The sequence below is a fragment of the Megascapheus bottae genome, chromosome 6, assembly GCF_031878675.1.
Source record: "Megascapheus bottae isolate mThoBot1 chromosome 6, mThoBot2.hap1, whole genome shotgun sequence".
NCBI lineage: Eukaryota > Metazoa > Chordata > Mammalia > Rodentia > Geomyidae > Megascapheus > Megascapheus bottae.
In genome coordinates, this window is record NC_143514.1 from 37,185,906 (window position 1) to 37,200,581 (window position 14,676).

The 14,676-nt window shown below is 39.0% G+C and overlaps 1 protein-coding gene across 7 annotated transcripts in view; it reads right to left on the reverse strand.

Moving 5' to 3' along the window:
• Positions 1-14,579, reverse strand: part of Srsf11 (serine and arginine rich splicing factor 11) — a 30,983-nt gene extending 16,404 nt beyond the window's left edge. The window contains exons 1-3 of one of the 7 annotated variants that reach the window (XM_090334618.1): positions 14,563-14,579; positions 6,307-6,519; positions 745-878 (exon numbers count right to left, since the gene is read on the reverse strand). In XM_090334618.1, the coding sequence (XP_090190744.1) occupies positions 745-878; positions 6,307-6,497 (325 nt within the window). In that variant the 5' untranslated portion in view covers positions 6,498-6,519; positions 14,563-14,579. Of the gene's footprint in view, positions 1-744; positions 879-6,306; positions 6,569-14,562 lie in introns of those variants that run through there. The other 6 variants (XM_090334619.1, XM_090334622.1, XM_090334621.1 and 3 more) reach the window with 6 other exon arrangements.
• Positions 14,580-14,676: the final 97 nt, after the last annotated feature.

Here is a 14,676-nt window from a genome sequence, read left to right on the forward strand (position 1 = left end):
TAGTTAATGTCTAGAATCCCCTGTAGCTGCAGAGGACCCACTGATTTTCAGTCATCTGGAAGGGTTTTGCATTTGCCTTCTCCACTACAAAAATCACACACACAAATAACAGAGAGAAGAATTTATTATTTAGAGATATTCTAGAAAATAATAACAAGAATGAACAAGAAAATCTGGCATAAAAACAAAATACCCAGTGCCCATCTGGCACCTAAGCTACAGGAAATCTTCAATTTCCACCAAAAAAAAAAAAAAAAAAATCCATTGCAACCCTTGGTATACTGGAATTCAAAGAGGGATTTTTTTGTTTTGCCCCCAGGCATCAATAGGAAGTTAGTACTGAAGAAATAAAGTAACTTACTCATCTATTTAAAACAAAAACATCATGCATTTATCTGAAGGTTTCTGTGTTAGATGTATATGGAGTGAACCATTTACCTTCAAGGACGTTTAAAATAAAACATTAATATAGACTGAAATATCTTAGGAAGTCAAAATTAGGGATATGGTGCTAAAGAACTTAAAAAATGTTTTAAAGAAAACAAAAGGTTAAATATATCTGATTTCTAATTTTTAGAATTAAAAAAATACTGCAAGCAAAGATTTATGGACTGCAGTATAACAAGGGTTTCAAAATGTTAATAACTTAAGATTTTAACATGCTACTAATGCTCATTCTATAACTATACTGAGGTAGATGGTCATCTTATGATGTCCATATAGACAGTTAAACAAAGCACAAACCTTCTGCATATGGTACGACTATCAAAGCTCTGTCAACGAATACAGTATTTGTCAGATGCTGTGCCACAACTGCTGAGTCTGGATCATGGAATTTAACAAAGCAGACACGAGATGAGACTGGCAAAGGCGAATCACTAAAAAGCAAAAACAAAAGTGTTATAAGAAAAATCTTATCAGCTGAAATAGTAAATGTATAACTCGTGCATTCTCAAATGTTAACACAGAACTGCAAATATACTATATTTTAACTTGTGCATTAAATGTTAAGTAATGTATCAACCTAACAATTAATGAAGTATACTGCAATATAAAAGAGTGTAATCACTATTTAAATTCATAATGTACCCATGTTTTTATTTTTATTTTTTGAAATGTGGTGGTTCTGAGGATCAAACCCAGAGCCAGGCAAATGTTCTCTCTACACACTGATCCCCATCCCCAACCCTAATGTTATTTATTTAGTTGGTTGTGGGGCTTGAACTCAGGGCCTGGGTGCTGTCCCTGAGCTCTTTCGCTCAAGACTAACACTCTACTTTGAGCCACAGATTCACTTTGATTGTCTTTGTGTGTGTGTGACAGTCATGGGACTTGAACTCTGATGGGCCTGGGCACTGTCCCTGAGCTCTTCAGCTCAAGGCTACCGCCCTACCCTTTAGCCACAGCACCACTTCCAGTTTTCTGGCAGTTAAAAGAAGGTAAAAGTCTTATGGACTTTAGTGCATGGGATGGCTGTGAACCTCAATCCTCAGATCTCAGCCTCCTGAGTAGCTAGGATTACAGGCATGAGCCACCACGCCAGGCTTCCATTATAATTTTTGAGTTGTTAAAGAGTCTCATGGGGACTTTTTTCCTGTGCTGGCTTTGAACCACAAAATTCAATCTCAGCCATCTGAGCTCCCGATATGCCATAGATAGATGTCATATATATACACATATATATGCACATATATATGTATATATACGTATGTGTGCATATATATATGTATATATAGAGAGAGAAAAAAAGAGACTGACAGACACATATATATCAGCTTAGAAAGTTTTCATTATAGCTCATTTCTCAGAGCGAAGCAACATTTTAATATCAAGAATGAAGGAATACAGGGATAAAGGAACTATTTGATGGCCAATTTCTTGGCTGCCTTAACAATGCAGTTTCATATGCTGAGCCATTTCACCTACAGCTATGTTGAATAGCTCAGTCAATTTAAACAAGGAAGGCTTTCTTGCCACTAGCACTTTCATAGAAAAAGATCAAGCACATATGCTGTGCTTTAAGTTACTAAGCAGCACCCCTCCTTACTATTATTTCCTTGATGAAAGAGCCATGAGCTACTCCCTTCAGCAAATTGGATTTTTCAGACAAAAGAAAAACAAGTAGGATGCAAACTATGGCAAAGTAAGATGAGTAGGTTTTTTTTAAACTATAAAGGTATTTAGGCATTGGTGGCTCACACCTGTAATCCCAGCTACTCAGGATGACAGAAGCTAGCCCAGGCAGAAAAGTCCTTTAGGTTCGTATCTCCAATAAACTGCTCAGAGTTAGCAAAAGAAGTTCAGTGACAATGCCCAGGTCCTGAGTTCAAACTCCAGGACCAGCAATCACACAGACACACAGACACAGACACAGACACACCCCAAAGAAACAGATTTGAGTAAAAGGCAAGAGTTGCTTCCCAACCACACACCAATTTCTCTACTTCCCATCCACTAAATCATTATCTAAGGCGGGCAAAGCACTTAGCTCTTCCTCTGTTTTAAATTCTTCCTGACAAGCCAAAAGGATTTTAAGACTCAGTGATAAAAGGGGGATAATCTAGTTATACCAGATACACACACACACACACACACACACACACACACACACACACACAAATACAGTCATGTATAAAAATACATTAATAAATGTTCAAAAATACTTGTAATATAATGTACTTTTAGTATTCATACCAGCTTAGAAGTCACATATTTTTCCTAAAGGAAAATAGAGATCCTACCTACTTCAGGTTCAAAGTGAAACTGACAATTTATCCACAAGGAATAAGCCAATGTCATAGTCTTACTGTTAAATGTTTCTGAAAGGATAAGACATACATACATATATACATTATATATAAAATGTGAATTAGTAATGTTCTAAAATTTAACAATGCTTCACTCAACATGAGTGAAAATGATTTATTAGTTCAAATATTAAACTTGTTACTTTTTGTATCTCTTCCAACATAAATGTTTTTCTTAAACAATACTCTTAATACTATTATGTTCTTAACACTTAAGAAAATAGTAAGATGCTTGTATTTCACCATTCTTTAATACTATCATCAGACTAAAATATAAAAAAATAAAGTTCTTAAACTATATATTAATTTTTTGGAGGAGGCAGCACTGGGTTTGAGCTCAGACTCATGTTCATTAGGCAGGCACTCAATCACTAGTGAGCTGGAGCCATGGTTTTTTATAAGTTCCTTTTCAAATATGTTTCTTATGTTTTTGGTCCAGTCTGGCTTGGAACCTATAACTTCCCAATAGCTGGATTACAGGAGTGCAAGAAGCAATTGAAACAGTTCTTTAAGCTGGGTGCTGGTGGCTAATGCCTATAATCCTAGCTACTCAGGAGGCTGAAATCTGAGGGGTGCAGTTCCAAGTCAGTCCAGGCAAACTCTTTCTAATTAATGAAAATCAGAAATGGTGTTGTGCCTCAAGTGGTAGAGTACAAATCTTGAGTGAAAAAGCAAAGGAAGAGGGCCCAAGCCTTGAGTGTCAAGCTTCAAGTCCAACAACCGTCCCCTCTGCCAACAAAGAATTTACATGTGCAAGTGTCACTTCTAAAAACTTAAATGTCTTCAGTCTATATTCACAGCCACTTAAACGTGAGAACCTATGGAGTAGGACACGAGACAATAAATAGTCTTTCTCAAATCCTACCTCAAAATTGGGCAAACCATTTCTGAGGGAACAGTTATATCTTAAGTCCCTCAAATAGCAGCTGTCCTGTTTTTCATTATGTAAGAAGTACACAGTAAACTGTTGCATTGTAAAAAGAAATTTAATTCTTTTTCTTATTGAAAGTAATTTTACAAGATCATTAATGTACTTGATTGGTTTAGTGTACTTGATTTGTTACTCAAAAGCAATTAAGGATCTTAAATATTTAAACATTTAAATATTTAAACATTTTAACAGTTTACCTTATTGTAACGATTCACTTGGCTAATTCCTTGATAAGCATTTCATTTATAATCTCTACTGTGATATCTCACTAAATCCATATATTTAATAATTACCTATCTGCATAATAATGCAAGACTCATTGTGGGGACCCTTTCATCTGTAATACCATCAACTTGAAAGACAGAAGCAGAAGGACTGTTTGAAATGAGTCTGGGCTACAAAGTGAGACTCTATCTCTAAAAACCCAGGCTTGGGGGTTGTAGCTTAGCAGTAGAGCAGCTTCCCCAACGCAACATTTTTGGAATGCTAAGTTCTTTTGGACTGCTGCTAGTCTATAGCTTATTATCTGACAAACTGATGAAACTCTAATGAGTTCATAAAAATTGTCAAAGTATTCCCAGTTGGGCAGATCAGATTAACTGAGATAGACTAAGAAACAAACAAAACCCAACATTAAATAAATAAAAGCAATACTGTAGGTAATTACCTACCTACAATATCTGAATTGAAAGCCTTTCTATATTAAAGATAATGCAGTATCCTCTACTTTCCACACATTCAGAAAAAATGATACCTATGTAGAACACAAAGGAGGGTGCTAAAGAACAAAAGTATGTTAATAATATATACCTTTGAGAAAGGAATCTTCTGAATGTATGCATAACAATGTATATCATGTGATTGTTGAGTAGTTCCCCAGCAGCTATCTGGGTTATAATGATATTATTCATTGGACTACAAAGGAAAAAGCCAGACACTTGTCTATCAAAAAAAAAAAAAAAAAAAAAAAAAGCCAGAAGGCACAGTGGCTCATCTAGTAGAATGCTAATTTTGAGCAAAAGAATCTTGGGCCCTGAGTTCAAGCCCCAGGATTGACACCCCCCCCCCAAAAAAAAAGCAGCAAAAACAAGAAACCCTTTTAAATTGAATTTATGAAATGGTAGCTGGGTGCTGTGGCTCACACTTGCAATCCTTCTACTCAGCAGCCTGAGATCTGAGGACTGCTGTTCAAAGCCAGCTTGGGAACCAAAGTCCAAGAGTCTCCAAATTACCCAGTAGAAAACGCAAAGTGTTGCTGTGGCTCAAAGGGCAGGGCAGTAGGCTTGAGCTGAAGAGCTCAGGTATAGCACCCAGGCCCAGAGTCAAATCCCATGATTGACCCCCCCCCAAAAAAAGGTCATGAGTAGTGTAAGGAAACTTTCTTTAGATAAGGCCTTTCAAAAATCAACTCCGAAGGAACTTTTAGAAACTTTCATGCTTAGAAAGAATGTTACAACTGGTGTTTCAAATGTCTCAGTATTAAATGATTGCCACCACCAAAGTATCACTGACTTTCTGCCATTTTTATGAAAATTCTCTTTCCACACATTTTCTCCAGCATTAAATACAACATACCAACTTGAAAACAAGTTATGTGAAAATATTAAGTAGAAAGTAATGGAATATGTTTAAGAAACAACCATGAACAATTTTTATCCATTCTTTAACTGAGTGAAAACATACCAATATCGATTACATGCACCTTAACTGTAAATTCCTTCAGGATTTCAATTCCCTGTTTAGAAATCAAGTGATTGTCATAAAACTGTTAACACACATCGTAGGTGGTTAACTGACAATACTATTTGAATGTTCACTTTTCCACTACATTTTCCCAGAAAGCATATTACTAGTATTTTAGAGTTTGTTCTACTTTTCATACCTTCACGACTGCTTTTAAAATAATCTACTCATTTAATACTTGGCAATGAAAGTATTTTTAACATGAATAAGACAAAAGTTATATGCTACAATTTTAAATTTCCAACATCCTCTAAAATTATTTGTCAAGGATATAAAATTCTACATCTTAACCAGAAGGAAACACAAGGGCTCAGCTACTTCTCATTTTTTACATCTATACCGAAAGTACTACATATTCAGGCTCATGAGATTAACCAAAAAATGGGTCTTTAAACTATCTTCCACAGGCCAAAATCACCGAACAGCGTCTACAATAAGTGAACAAATTTTAACACCAAATGGACACAAGTATGAGAGTTTTGCTATCTCTCTTCCAGATTGCAAAATCAAGGATGCTTTTTTTGTTGTTGCTATTGTCTTTGAAAAGTAAATCTACATGCGAAACGCATAAAATGGTGCTTGTCAAAGGAAAACCACCACTCGTGGGCACAATTCAAGGGAATTAACAGTATAAATGAAGAGGGCAGGGTCCCCTAGCCTCCGAAGTCGTGGCCCTTTCCTTTTCCGTAAATTCTTCCCCCCGCACACGCTAGCGACGGGCCAACCCCCACTTCCGGGCCTGGAAGCCGCCGCGGGCTCGAGTGGCGGCCAGGCCCAGGCCCGGGCGGCGCGTCAGCGGAAACGGCGATGGGGGACGATACTCACTCCGGCGGGAAGAGGCGCAGTTCGTCGATCTTGCCTAGGAAACCGAAGAGAGTCCGCATCTGCTCGGAGCTGGCGCTCGGGGAGACATTCGTCACCTGGATTACCTCGGTGCCGCCGCCGCCGCCTCCGCCGCCGGGCCCGCCGCTGGGGCCGGGGCCCGCAGTGCTGGGGACGACGGTGGTGTTGCTCATGGCGCTGCTCGAGTTCTCGCTCCTGCTTTAACACATCAAACACACAACAAACAGTGAGAGGGGGGGAGAGGAACCGAGTCGCGGGGGGAGACTGGGTGTCCGCTCCGGCTATCCCGCCGCCGCCGCCGCTGCCGCCGTTTCTCCGCCCCGCGGCACGTCGGGGGAGGGGAGAGCGCGCGAGTTCGAGACCACGAGAGCACAAACGGCCCACCCCGCAGCCAGCCTCCTTCCCCCCGCCGACCCGGCGCCCACAATGCTGCGCGGCGCGCCGGCGTCAGCATCGACGTTGGCGCAAGCGCAAGCGCCTGCGCCGCTCTGCGCAGGCCCGGCCGGCGGTCCGCGGCTAGAGAAAGGAGAGCAGCAGCTTCCTGACTCTAGGCCGCTTGGGTTTTATTTTTCTGTAAAGCATGCCTTCATCCATCCCACTGCAAACCACTTGCTCACTTTCGCCACTATTCTATTAATTAGTGGCCACAATATTTCCTAAGACAGAACTGCACAGGAAAAATTTTCTAATTTACACCCATCCCTAGCTACTAAGTTTTTCTTCTCTGTCACAGCCTGCCATACTTTCCTGAAGTCGTTACAAAAACTTTAGTAGCATTAGATTTGTAACTAATTTGTTTTGTTTCTAAAACCTTCCGAAAAGATACAGTTTAACGTATCTACTATTTATAAGTTAAAATTTTATTTCACAATATTCTTTTGATAATTTCTAGAGGAAAATCTGCATACAACAATTTTTAAATTATTATGTAGCTGAAAAAAGGGTATGTTAATAAGTCAGGTCACAAGTATAATACATTTTAGGCATTGTTACCCCTTCCTTTATTTTCTCCCTTCAATCCCAGCTCATATATCCAAAAAATCCTTGGCATATGTTTTCAACATTACCCAAACCAGTCTGTAAACTGCATCCATTATTATCCAATCACACAGTTCCTCAAACTTGACAAAACTTTCATTTTTTGAGCCTTTATACAGGCAGTTCCAGGTCTGGTGCGTGCATGCACACACACATAAATCGAGTGTAAATTCTGTATAGTTAAGTAGTCTACCATTTGACCCAGTACTCACTCACTTCAAGCTCTTTGGTGGATAAGAGTCTCAGGGACTTTCCAGCCAGGGCTGGTTTCAATGATCCTCAGAACTCAACCACCTGAGTACTTTAGGTTTACAGGCCTGAGCTGTAGGCACCTACTTACTTTCAAGATTTTTTTTTCTTTCCATAGTTTTTTTTATTAAAGAATTTATTAACATTGATTTTTACATCATATTTTAAATGACAAATTTAACAAACAAGTGTTCAAGGTACTTCAAGAATTTTAAGGACATCTTAACTCAAGGAATTAGGGCATTTGCAACATTTACCTTTAACTTTTTTTATGCTGTAAAGTTAATGTTCTTTTCATAAAGGACAGTTACTTAAAAAAATTCAAACTAAAATGAGTATATGCAACCCAGTAATAAGACTGATTTACATTAACTGAATGTCTTAAAAGTGGTCTTTAATCCTCCTAACACTCAAAGGTACTAGTGTGATTAATAACACAGGTCCTAGGTCAATCTAAAGGGGTTTTACTACCAATACTTTTCACTGTAATTTCCTTACCTGAATTATGAGAAATAATGCCCCACCTAGTGGTGAATATTACTGAGAATATTCATACAAATACAGAGATCAGCTATTATAATACTTATTCAACGAAGAAATTACCATCTAGAAAAGTTAAGCAATGAGTTTCAGTTCTGTAAAAAACAAGTAACTGTAGAGCAGGCAAGGATTAAAAACAAACAAAAAAACTCACTCCAAAGCCTCTACTCCCTTGATGTCTCTGATAGCCTGCCACATAAGTTTGGAAAAACTTAAACTTGTAAAATGGGAAGCACTAGGAGTTAGTTTCAGGTTCTGTATTATTTGGGGTGGGGGAACCTTCTTATTTTGGAAAAATAAATGGCTGTCTCCTGCTAGGTTTCATTTTATACCATCATTCTCTTTCTCTGAATTACTACCTGCTTCCCATGGAAGCCATGAATTAGAAGTTATTCTAGGTAGCACCCTTTACATTTCGCATTTTAACATGCTATACTAGATTTCCATTCAGGCGCCCACCACTCCAACAAACAGCTTCTGCATACTCTCCGGAACAGAGGTTCTGTCCCTAATTAGTAATATGATTTCCAGTACTTTTCTATGAAAATGAGGGATTCGGGATATCATTTGAATTTTTTAGTTTCAATAAGGGTCCTGGGGCTTTAACTGAGGGCCTGGGCACTGTCCTACTTTTTGTTTAGGGTAGTGCTCTGCTACTTGAGCCACAGTGCCACTTCTGGCCTTTTCTGTGTATGTAGTACCAAGGAATTGAACCCAGGGCTTTGTGCATACTAGGTGAGCACTCTAACACTAGGCTATGCTTCCAGCTCCCAGACTGATTTTTTGAACAGTTATTCATATTGGTATTATATACATTCACCCAATTCTACTTGTTCTTTGTGCTAAATCAAGCTTTCCCTAAAAAACCACTGGGAATAGCAAAATACTTTTAGGTGATTTTAAAAATGACCAATAAATAAATCTCAATAATAGTTTTTTTCCTTAAATGACATAAGCAATATTGGTTTATCACCACCCTGACTTTCGATTTCTTCTTAAGTACTGTATAAAAAAATAAGAAGCAACAACAAAACAGGGAAATTAACTTTTTTTCAAGAGATAAATATTGACATGTTAAAAGTCTTTATGAAAGGAAATGAAAATGTTATTTTCCCAAACTGTTTTGTATTGTAAACAGACATAGAAGACCAAACATTCTAATCAAATATTAACTCTCCTACAACAGTGTGCTTCTCACCCTTTAAAAGGAGAGCAGTAAAAATAGATGTGAATGGGGGGGAAGGGAAATGGGTACCAAGACATGTGAAAGGGTATCAATGTATGTGAATTAATGCACCTTCTATCTGGCAAATATCATGTAACCCTTTTACTAATTACAATAAAAAAAAGAAGTCAAAAACAAAACAAAAAAAAACAAAAACAAAAAAAATAGAAGTGAAATATGCAAATATACAATCCCAAAGAAAATTTATTTTTTCCATCAAAAAAGTTACACAAACCTGCACTAACAACCTTAACAAAATACAATTCATAGCCACATCTGAAACTGCAAATAAACATACAAAATATGTGCTGCCTTCAAAGAAATAGTGAAGTACATTTTCTACTGAGTACTTTCAAAAGTTGAAAATTTGGGGCTGGTGACACAGTTTAGTGGTAAATGGTTTTGCTTAGCATGCTCCAGGGCCTACACTGAAAATAAGGATTGAGGGAGGAAAAAAAAAATAAAGCAAAAGTGTTTATAGTTAAAAGCCCTAAGGAAAATAAAATGTGAAATCCAACAATTTAAAGAGAACTCAAACATTTTTCAGTAGGTAACCTTTAACAGAAGATAGTGGCTGCCAAGACCCTATCAGAAAAATAACAAAAACAGAAGGCCTGGGATGGGCAAACACTAAGGTTTAAGTTCAAGCCCCAATATAATAAATGATGAACTGCATGGATGACTTAGTGTAAGAAGCTCATTGCTATAATCCCAACAAGAATCTGAGGCAGAGGATAGTGGTAGGAGGCTGGCTGGAGCTACATAGCAAGTGTGAGGGTGGTGGGGGCTACACTGATAGATCCTATCTCACAAGTACAGATTAAAAAAAAATTCTTAGTGGTAGGGGCAAATGCTCTCTTAATTTGGTAAGAAGTCTTACTTTCCCTTATGAAACACAACAGCAGTTTATGGGTGATATGATTCTTGGGCTTAAATGTAGCTTTCATTTCTTGTTTTAAGAACAGTTTGAATAGCACATCTGTACATTATTTATACTGAATACATTACATTCCAGCTAAGCATTTTTTCACAAAAAGCAGCTGTCCAGTAGGGACTCAGATATCTTTTTCAGTATATATTATATATATGTGTCTGTATCCATGTTTTGGGTAGGACTAAGTATTTGAACTTTGGGCCTCATCACTTTGAGCCAGGTTCCTTTATGCATTTTAGTTATTTTTTTTTGTTAGATTCTGTACTTTTTGCAGTCTTGGAGAAATACTTCTACTAATTGCCTCCTTCATAACTGAGATTACAGGTGTGGACTACCACACCCAACTTGTTTGTTACCGTTTTTACAAGGCATGGTCTCAATTTGTGATCATCCCATTTGTGCCAGCAGAGCAGCTGAGATTATAACTGTACCACGCCTACTAGTCTAAAGTTCATTATTTGGACCAGTTTGAACTCAGGGCCTCACACTTGCCACGTTTGCCTGATTGGCTGGTATTCTATCATGTGAGTCACACTTCTAGACCAGCTTTTTGCTTATTAGTTTCCAGATGGAGTCAATCAGACCTTTTTGCCCAGGCTGGCTTCAATCCACAATCCTTTGGAACTTCCGGAATAGTTAGGAACACATTCTTTAAAAGAAGTGAATGCTTTGATTTAAATACCAGTGGTTTAAAAAAAAAAAAACCCACAAAGGCACAATGTCTAGTAAGTGTCTCTAATCATATGAAATACCATTTATTGAATGAACTCCAGGAAATGGAAACAGGTTTTGGGGTTTTTTTTTTTTGCTTCCTTTTCTTTTTATATTGTTTATCTGTCCTTGGAAAGGTAAGGGCGGGTTCACAGAAATAGAGGGACAAAGAGTGAACAAATGCAGCAGTGGTACTCCCTGGAGACTGTTGAAAATGAACTATACAACTTATGGACAGGAAACATTGGGAGAGAGTGAGGGAAGGATTAACATTGCTGAAAAAGAAATGTACTTTTTATCTGACCTTTTGTAACTGTAACCCCTTTGTGCATCATCTTTATAATAACAATGAAAAAGTTTTTTAAAAGCATGTTGAAAAAAATCAATTTTCCTTAAAAATATTTATATATATGACATATCGTATATGCATATCACATATTACATTTAAATATACAAACTTATATATATGCCATAAAGGGGTAATTCCCACTCATATAACTATATATGACTGTAACTACTATTTCTTCAGGAAGCTCAATTCAAGTTGATTATCATTTACTTTCTATGAGATAAAACACATAATTTTCTCAACTGAATAAAGAAATAACTTTTACCACTACTTGCTCAATCCACATTTGCTCCCCAAATGAAACACATGATGTATTATAGACATATACTAGAAAAATTCTTATGCATGTCACATTTATGTATTGACATTCACAAGTATATGGCTACTTGGATATTTCAGAATTACTTTGTCACTAAAGAGGATATGCTCAGACAAAATGAAACAATGCTTCAATAGGATGTTTTTATGAAACATCGGTAATAAAAATACTTAGATGGGCAGCATTGCTCAAATGATACAGCAATGTCTTAGCAAGCAGCAGGCCCTTAGTTGGATTATTAGAACTGAAAAATTATACGCTGCTATTACATGTTAAAAATCAAACTACAGAAGGATACAGTTGTAAAATTTTATACTAAAGCAATTCATTTGTTAAAAGTAGTCTTACTTCTTATAAAAGAAAAAGATTGTCAGATGTGGTGGCTGACGCCTGTAATCCTAGCTACTCAGGGGGATGAGATCTGAGACTCAAGGCTTTTAAAGCCAGCCTGGGCACTTAATTCCATGAAACTCTTATCTCCAATTAACCACCAGTAAACTGGAAGTGGCTCTGTGGCTCAAGTAGTAGAGTGCTAGTCTTGAGCTGAAGAGCTCAGAAACAGAGACCCACGACCAGCACAAAGAAAAAGGTTTTCATATCTTTTTAAAACAAAGGCTTGGGGTCGGAAGGTTAGCCTGGTAGTAGAGTGCTTGCCTAGCATGCACGAAGACCCGGGTTGGATTCCTCGGTACCACATACACAGAAAAAAGCTGGAAGTGGTGCTGTGGCTTCAGTGGCAGAGCCCTATCTAGCCTTGAGAAACGTTCAAAGACAGTGCTCAGGCCCTGACTTCAAGTCTCAGAACTGGCACACACACACACAGAAAAAAGCTATTCAGGAAGTGGAGATTTGAGAATCTTGGTGCAAAAATCCTCAAGACTAGCTGGCAAAAAGCTGGAAGTGAAGCCATGGCTTAAGTTGTGGAATACTACCAGTGGGAGAGAGCAGAGGCTCTGAGTTCAAACACTAGTGCTGGCACCAAAATAAATAAGTAAGTAAATAAATAAATAAATAAAATGTGTCCATGACCATAATTTCAGAATAAAAGACTGTAAAATATAAGAAAGTCATTAGGTAAGTGGTTAGATGTAGGTTCAACTCCCTGACCATATCATTTATAGAAACTTGTGACCTTGTGTAAACTCTTTAACTTCTTATGACCTCAATTTATCCGAACTGGTCTTCAGGTTAAAAAAGAAATAGCAAGCCGAGTGCAGTGGATGTGCAGTGGATGCGCTGTCTCACACTTACTCAAAGCCAGACCAGGCAAAAAAGGACCCGAGACTCTTATCTCTAAATAACCTCTAGAAAACCGAGGTAGAGCTAGGCTCAAGGTTAGGGCAGTAGACTTGAGTTGAAGAGCTTAGAGACAACACTCAGGCCCCGGGGGTAGGGTGGTAGCCTTGAGCTGAAGAGTTCAGGGACAGTTCTCAGGCCGAGTTCAAGCTCATGGCCCACCCAAAGGGGGGGGGGAGAAGCAAATATAGAGGTTATTATTACCACTGAGCCTGGCATTTATTTGGTAATGGCTCAAATTATCTTTAATGTATAGAGAGGATGACAAGGAGGATTTGAAACTTTGCAAACAAACACCCCCCCCCCATCTGTACTTTTGCTCTAAAACCTAGCCTTTTGTTGCTTAGTAAACTAACTGCTGGTACCTTTCCATTTAGTTTTTCAGTTTTCTACTTAGTTAAGAGGTACAAAAGAGATGAAGTGTTTAAAACTGAATTCACCATGCAGCAATTTTTACAGGCAAAACTGTGCATGTGGTGCGGCTTTTGTAAAAACTATCAACCAGCCTTTCAACAAATACTATTCATCCCCAGTGATCTAGATGAGTAGGTTAGCCCCTGCTTTTCAGACAAAAACCATCTCCGGCAGTGGAGAAGTACAGGATGCAGAACGGAATGTGTCCTCTCTCTTTACAATTAACACACTCTTTCTTTTTACCCCCAGTGTTGAGGACAGAATCCAAGGCTTGGCACATGGGAGACAATGGCTTAAGCACTGAGCTACTTTGTAAACTCAGGATGAGTTCTTAATGATTCTCCTTGGATGAATCAGTAAGTTACACATTTCAGTTGGAAACTGTAACAGTCAGGAAATAGATACATCACACGAGATATTCAATCCTTCCTGAATATTGATTCCTTTCTCCCACTATTAAGAGCATAAGATTTAGTCCCCCCCACCTTCAGTAAATTATTTCACAAATCTTATAAAAGTAGGGACCATTACCCTAAGCTAAGGAAAAAAAGGAAGACCTAGCTTCAAAAGCGCTCGAGCAAAGTGCTTCAGGTTTACAGTAAACTGGAGGGGTGAGCGCTTGCATTTTTGGGGGCTCCTCAGTGCCGGCTGCAGGCGCTTCACCACACAACTCGTCCACATCTGCCTCTCCTCCAACATCGCCACTTATGTCGCTCAACTGTCCGGTGGGCAGAACAGTTTCTTTTTATTTTGTTTTGTTTTTATTTGAAATTTTAAGCCTTCTTCCATGCAATCCTTCTAGTTCACACTGCCTCCAATATCTGACTGCTACAAACTCAACACAACAACGGAAATAAGGGCCGAATTCTAGGAGACGGGGTACGGGGGCCAAAGGCCATGCAATCGGTCTTGCTCCGGGGGGCTGGGAAGTGCGTGACCGCCACCGCAGGCCACAAGGCCGGGCAGGGGTCCGGAGGCGACGCAGGCCGCGCCCAGGTCTCAAGTTTGGGTGAAGGCCCACGTTCCCACTAGATGAGGGAGAAGAGTGGGCTCTCCGCTCCCCAAACCCTCACCACCGCGCCAGCGCGGAGGAGCCCGGAGGCGCCGCCACAGATCCAGTAACCAACCCCAGAGGCTCTCCGAAGCCCATGACACGCACTTACTTGAGCAAAGTAATTCCAGGACGCTAGGCCGGCACCGGCAACGGGACGGGTTGCTGTGTCCTCCAGCCCCCGGGAGCTGGCTGCGACGACATCGACGTGCGACGCGACGATTAA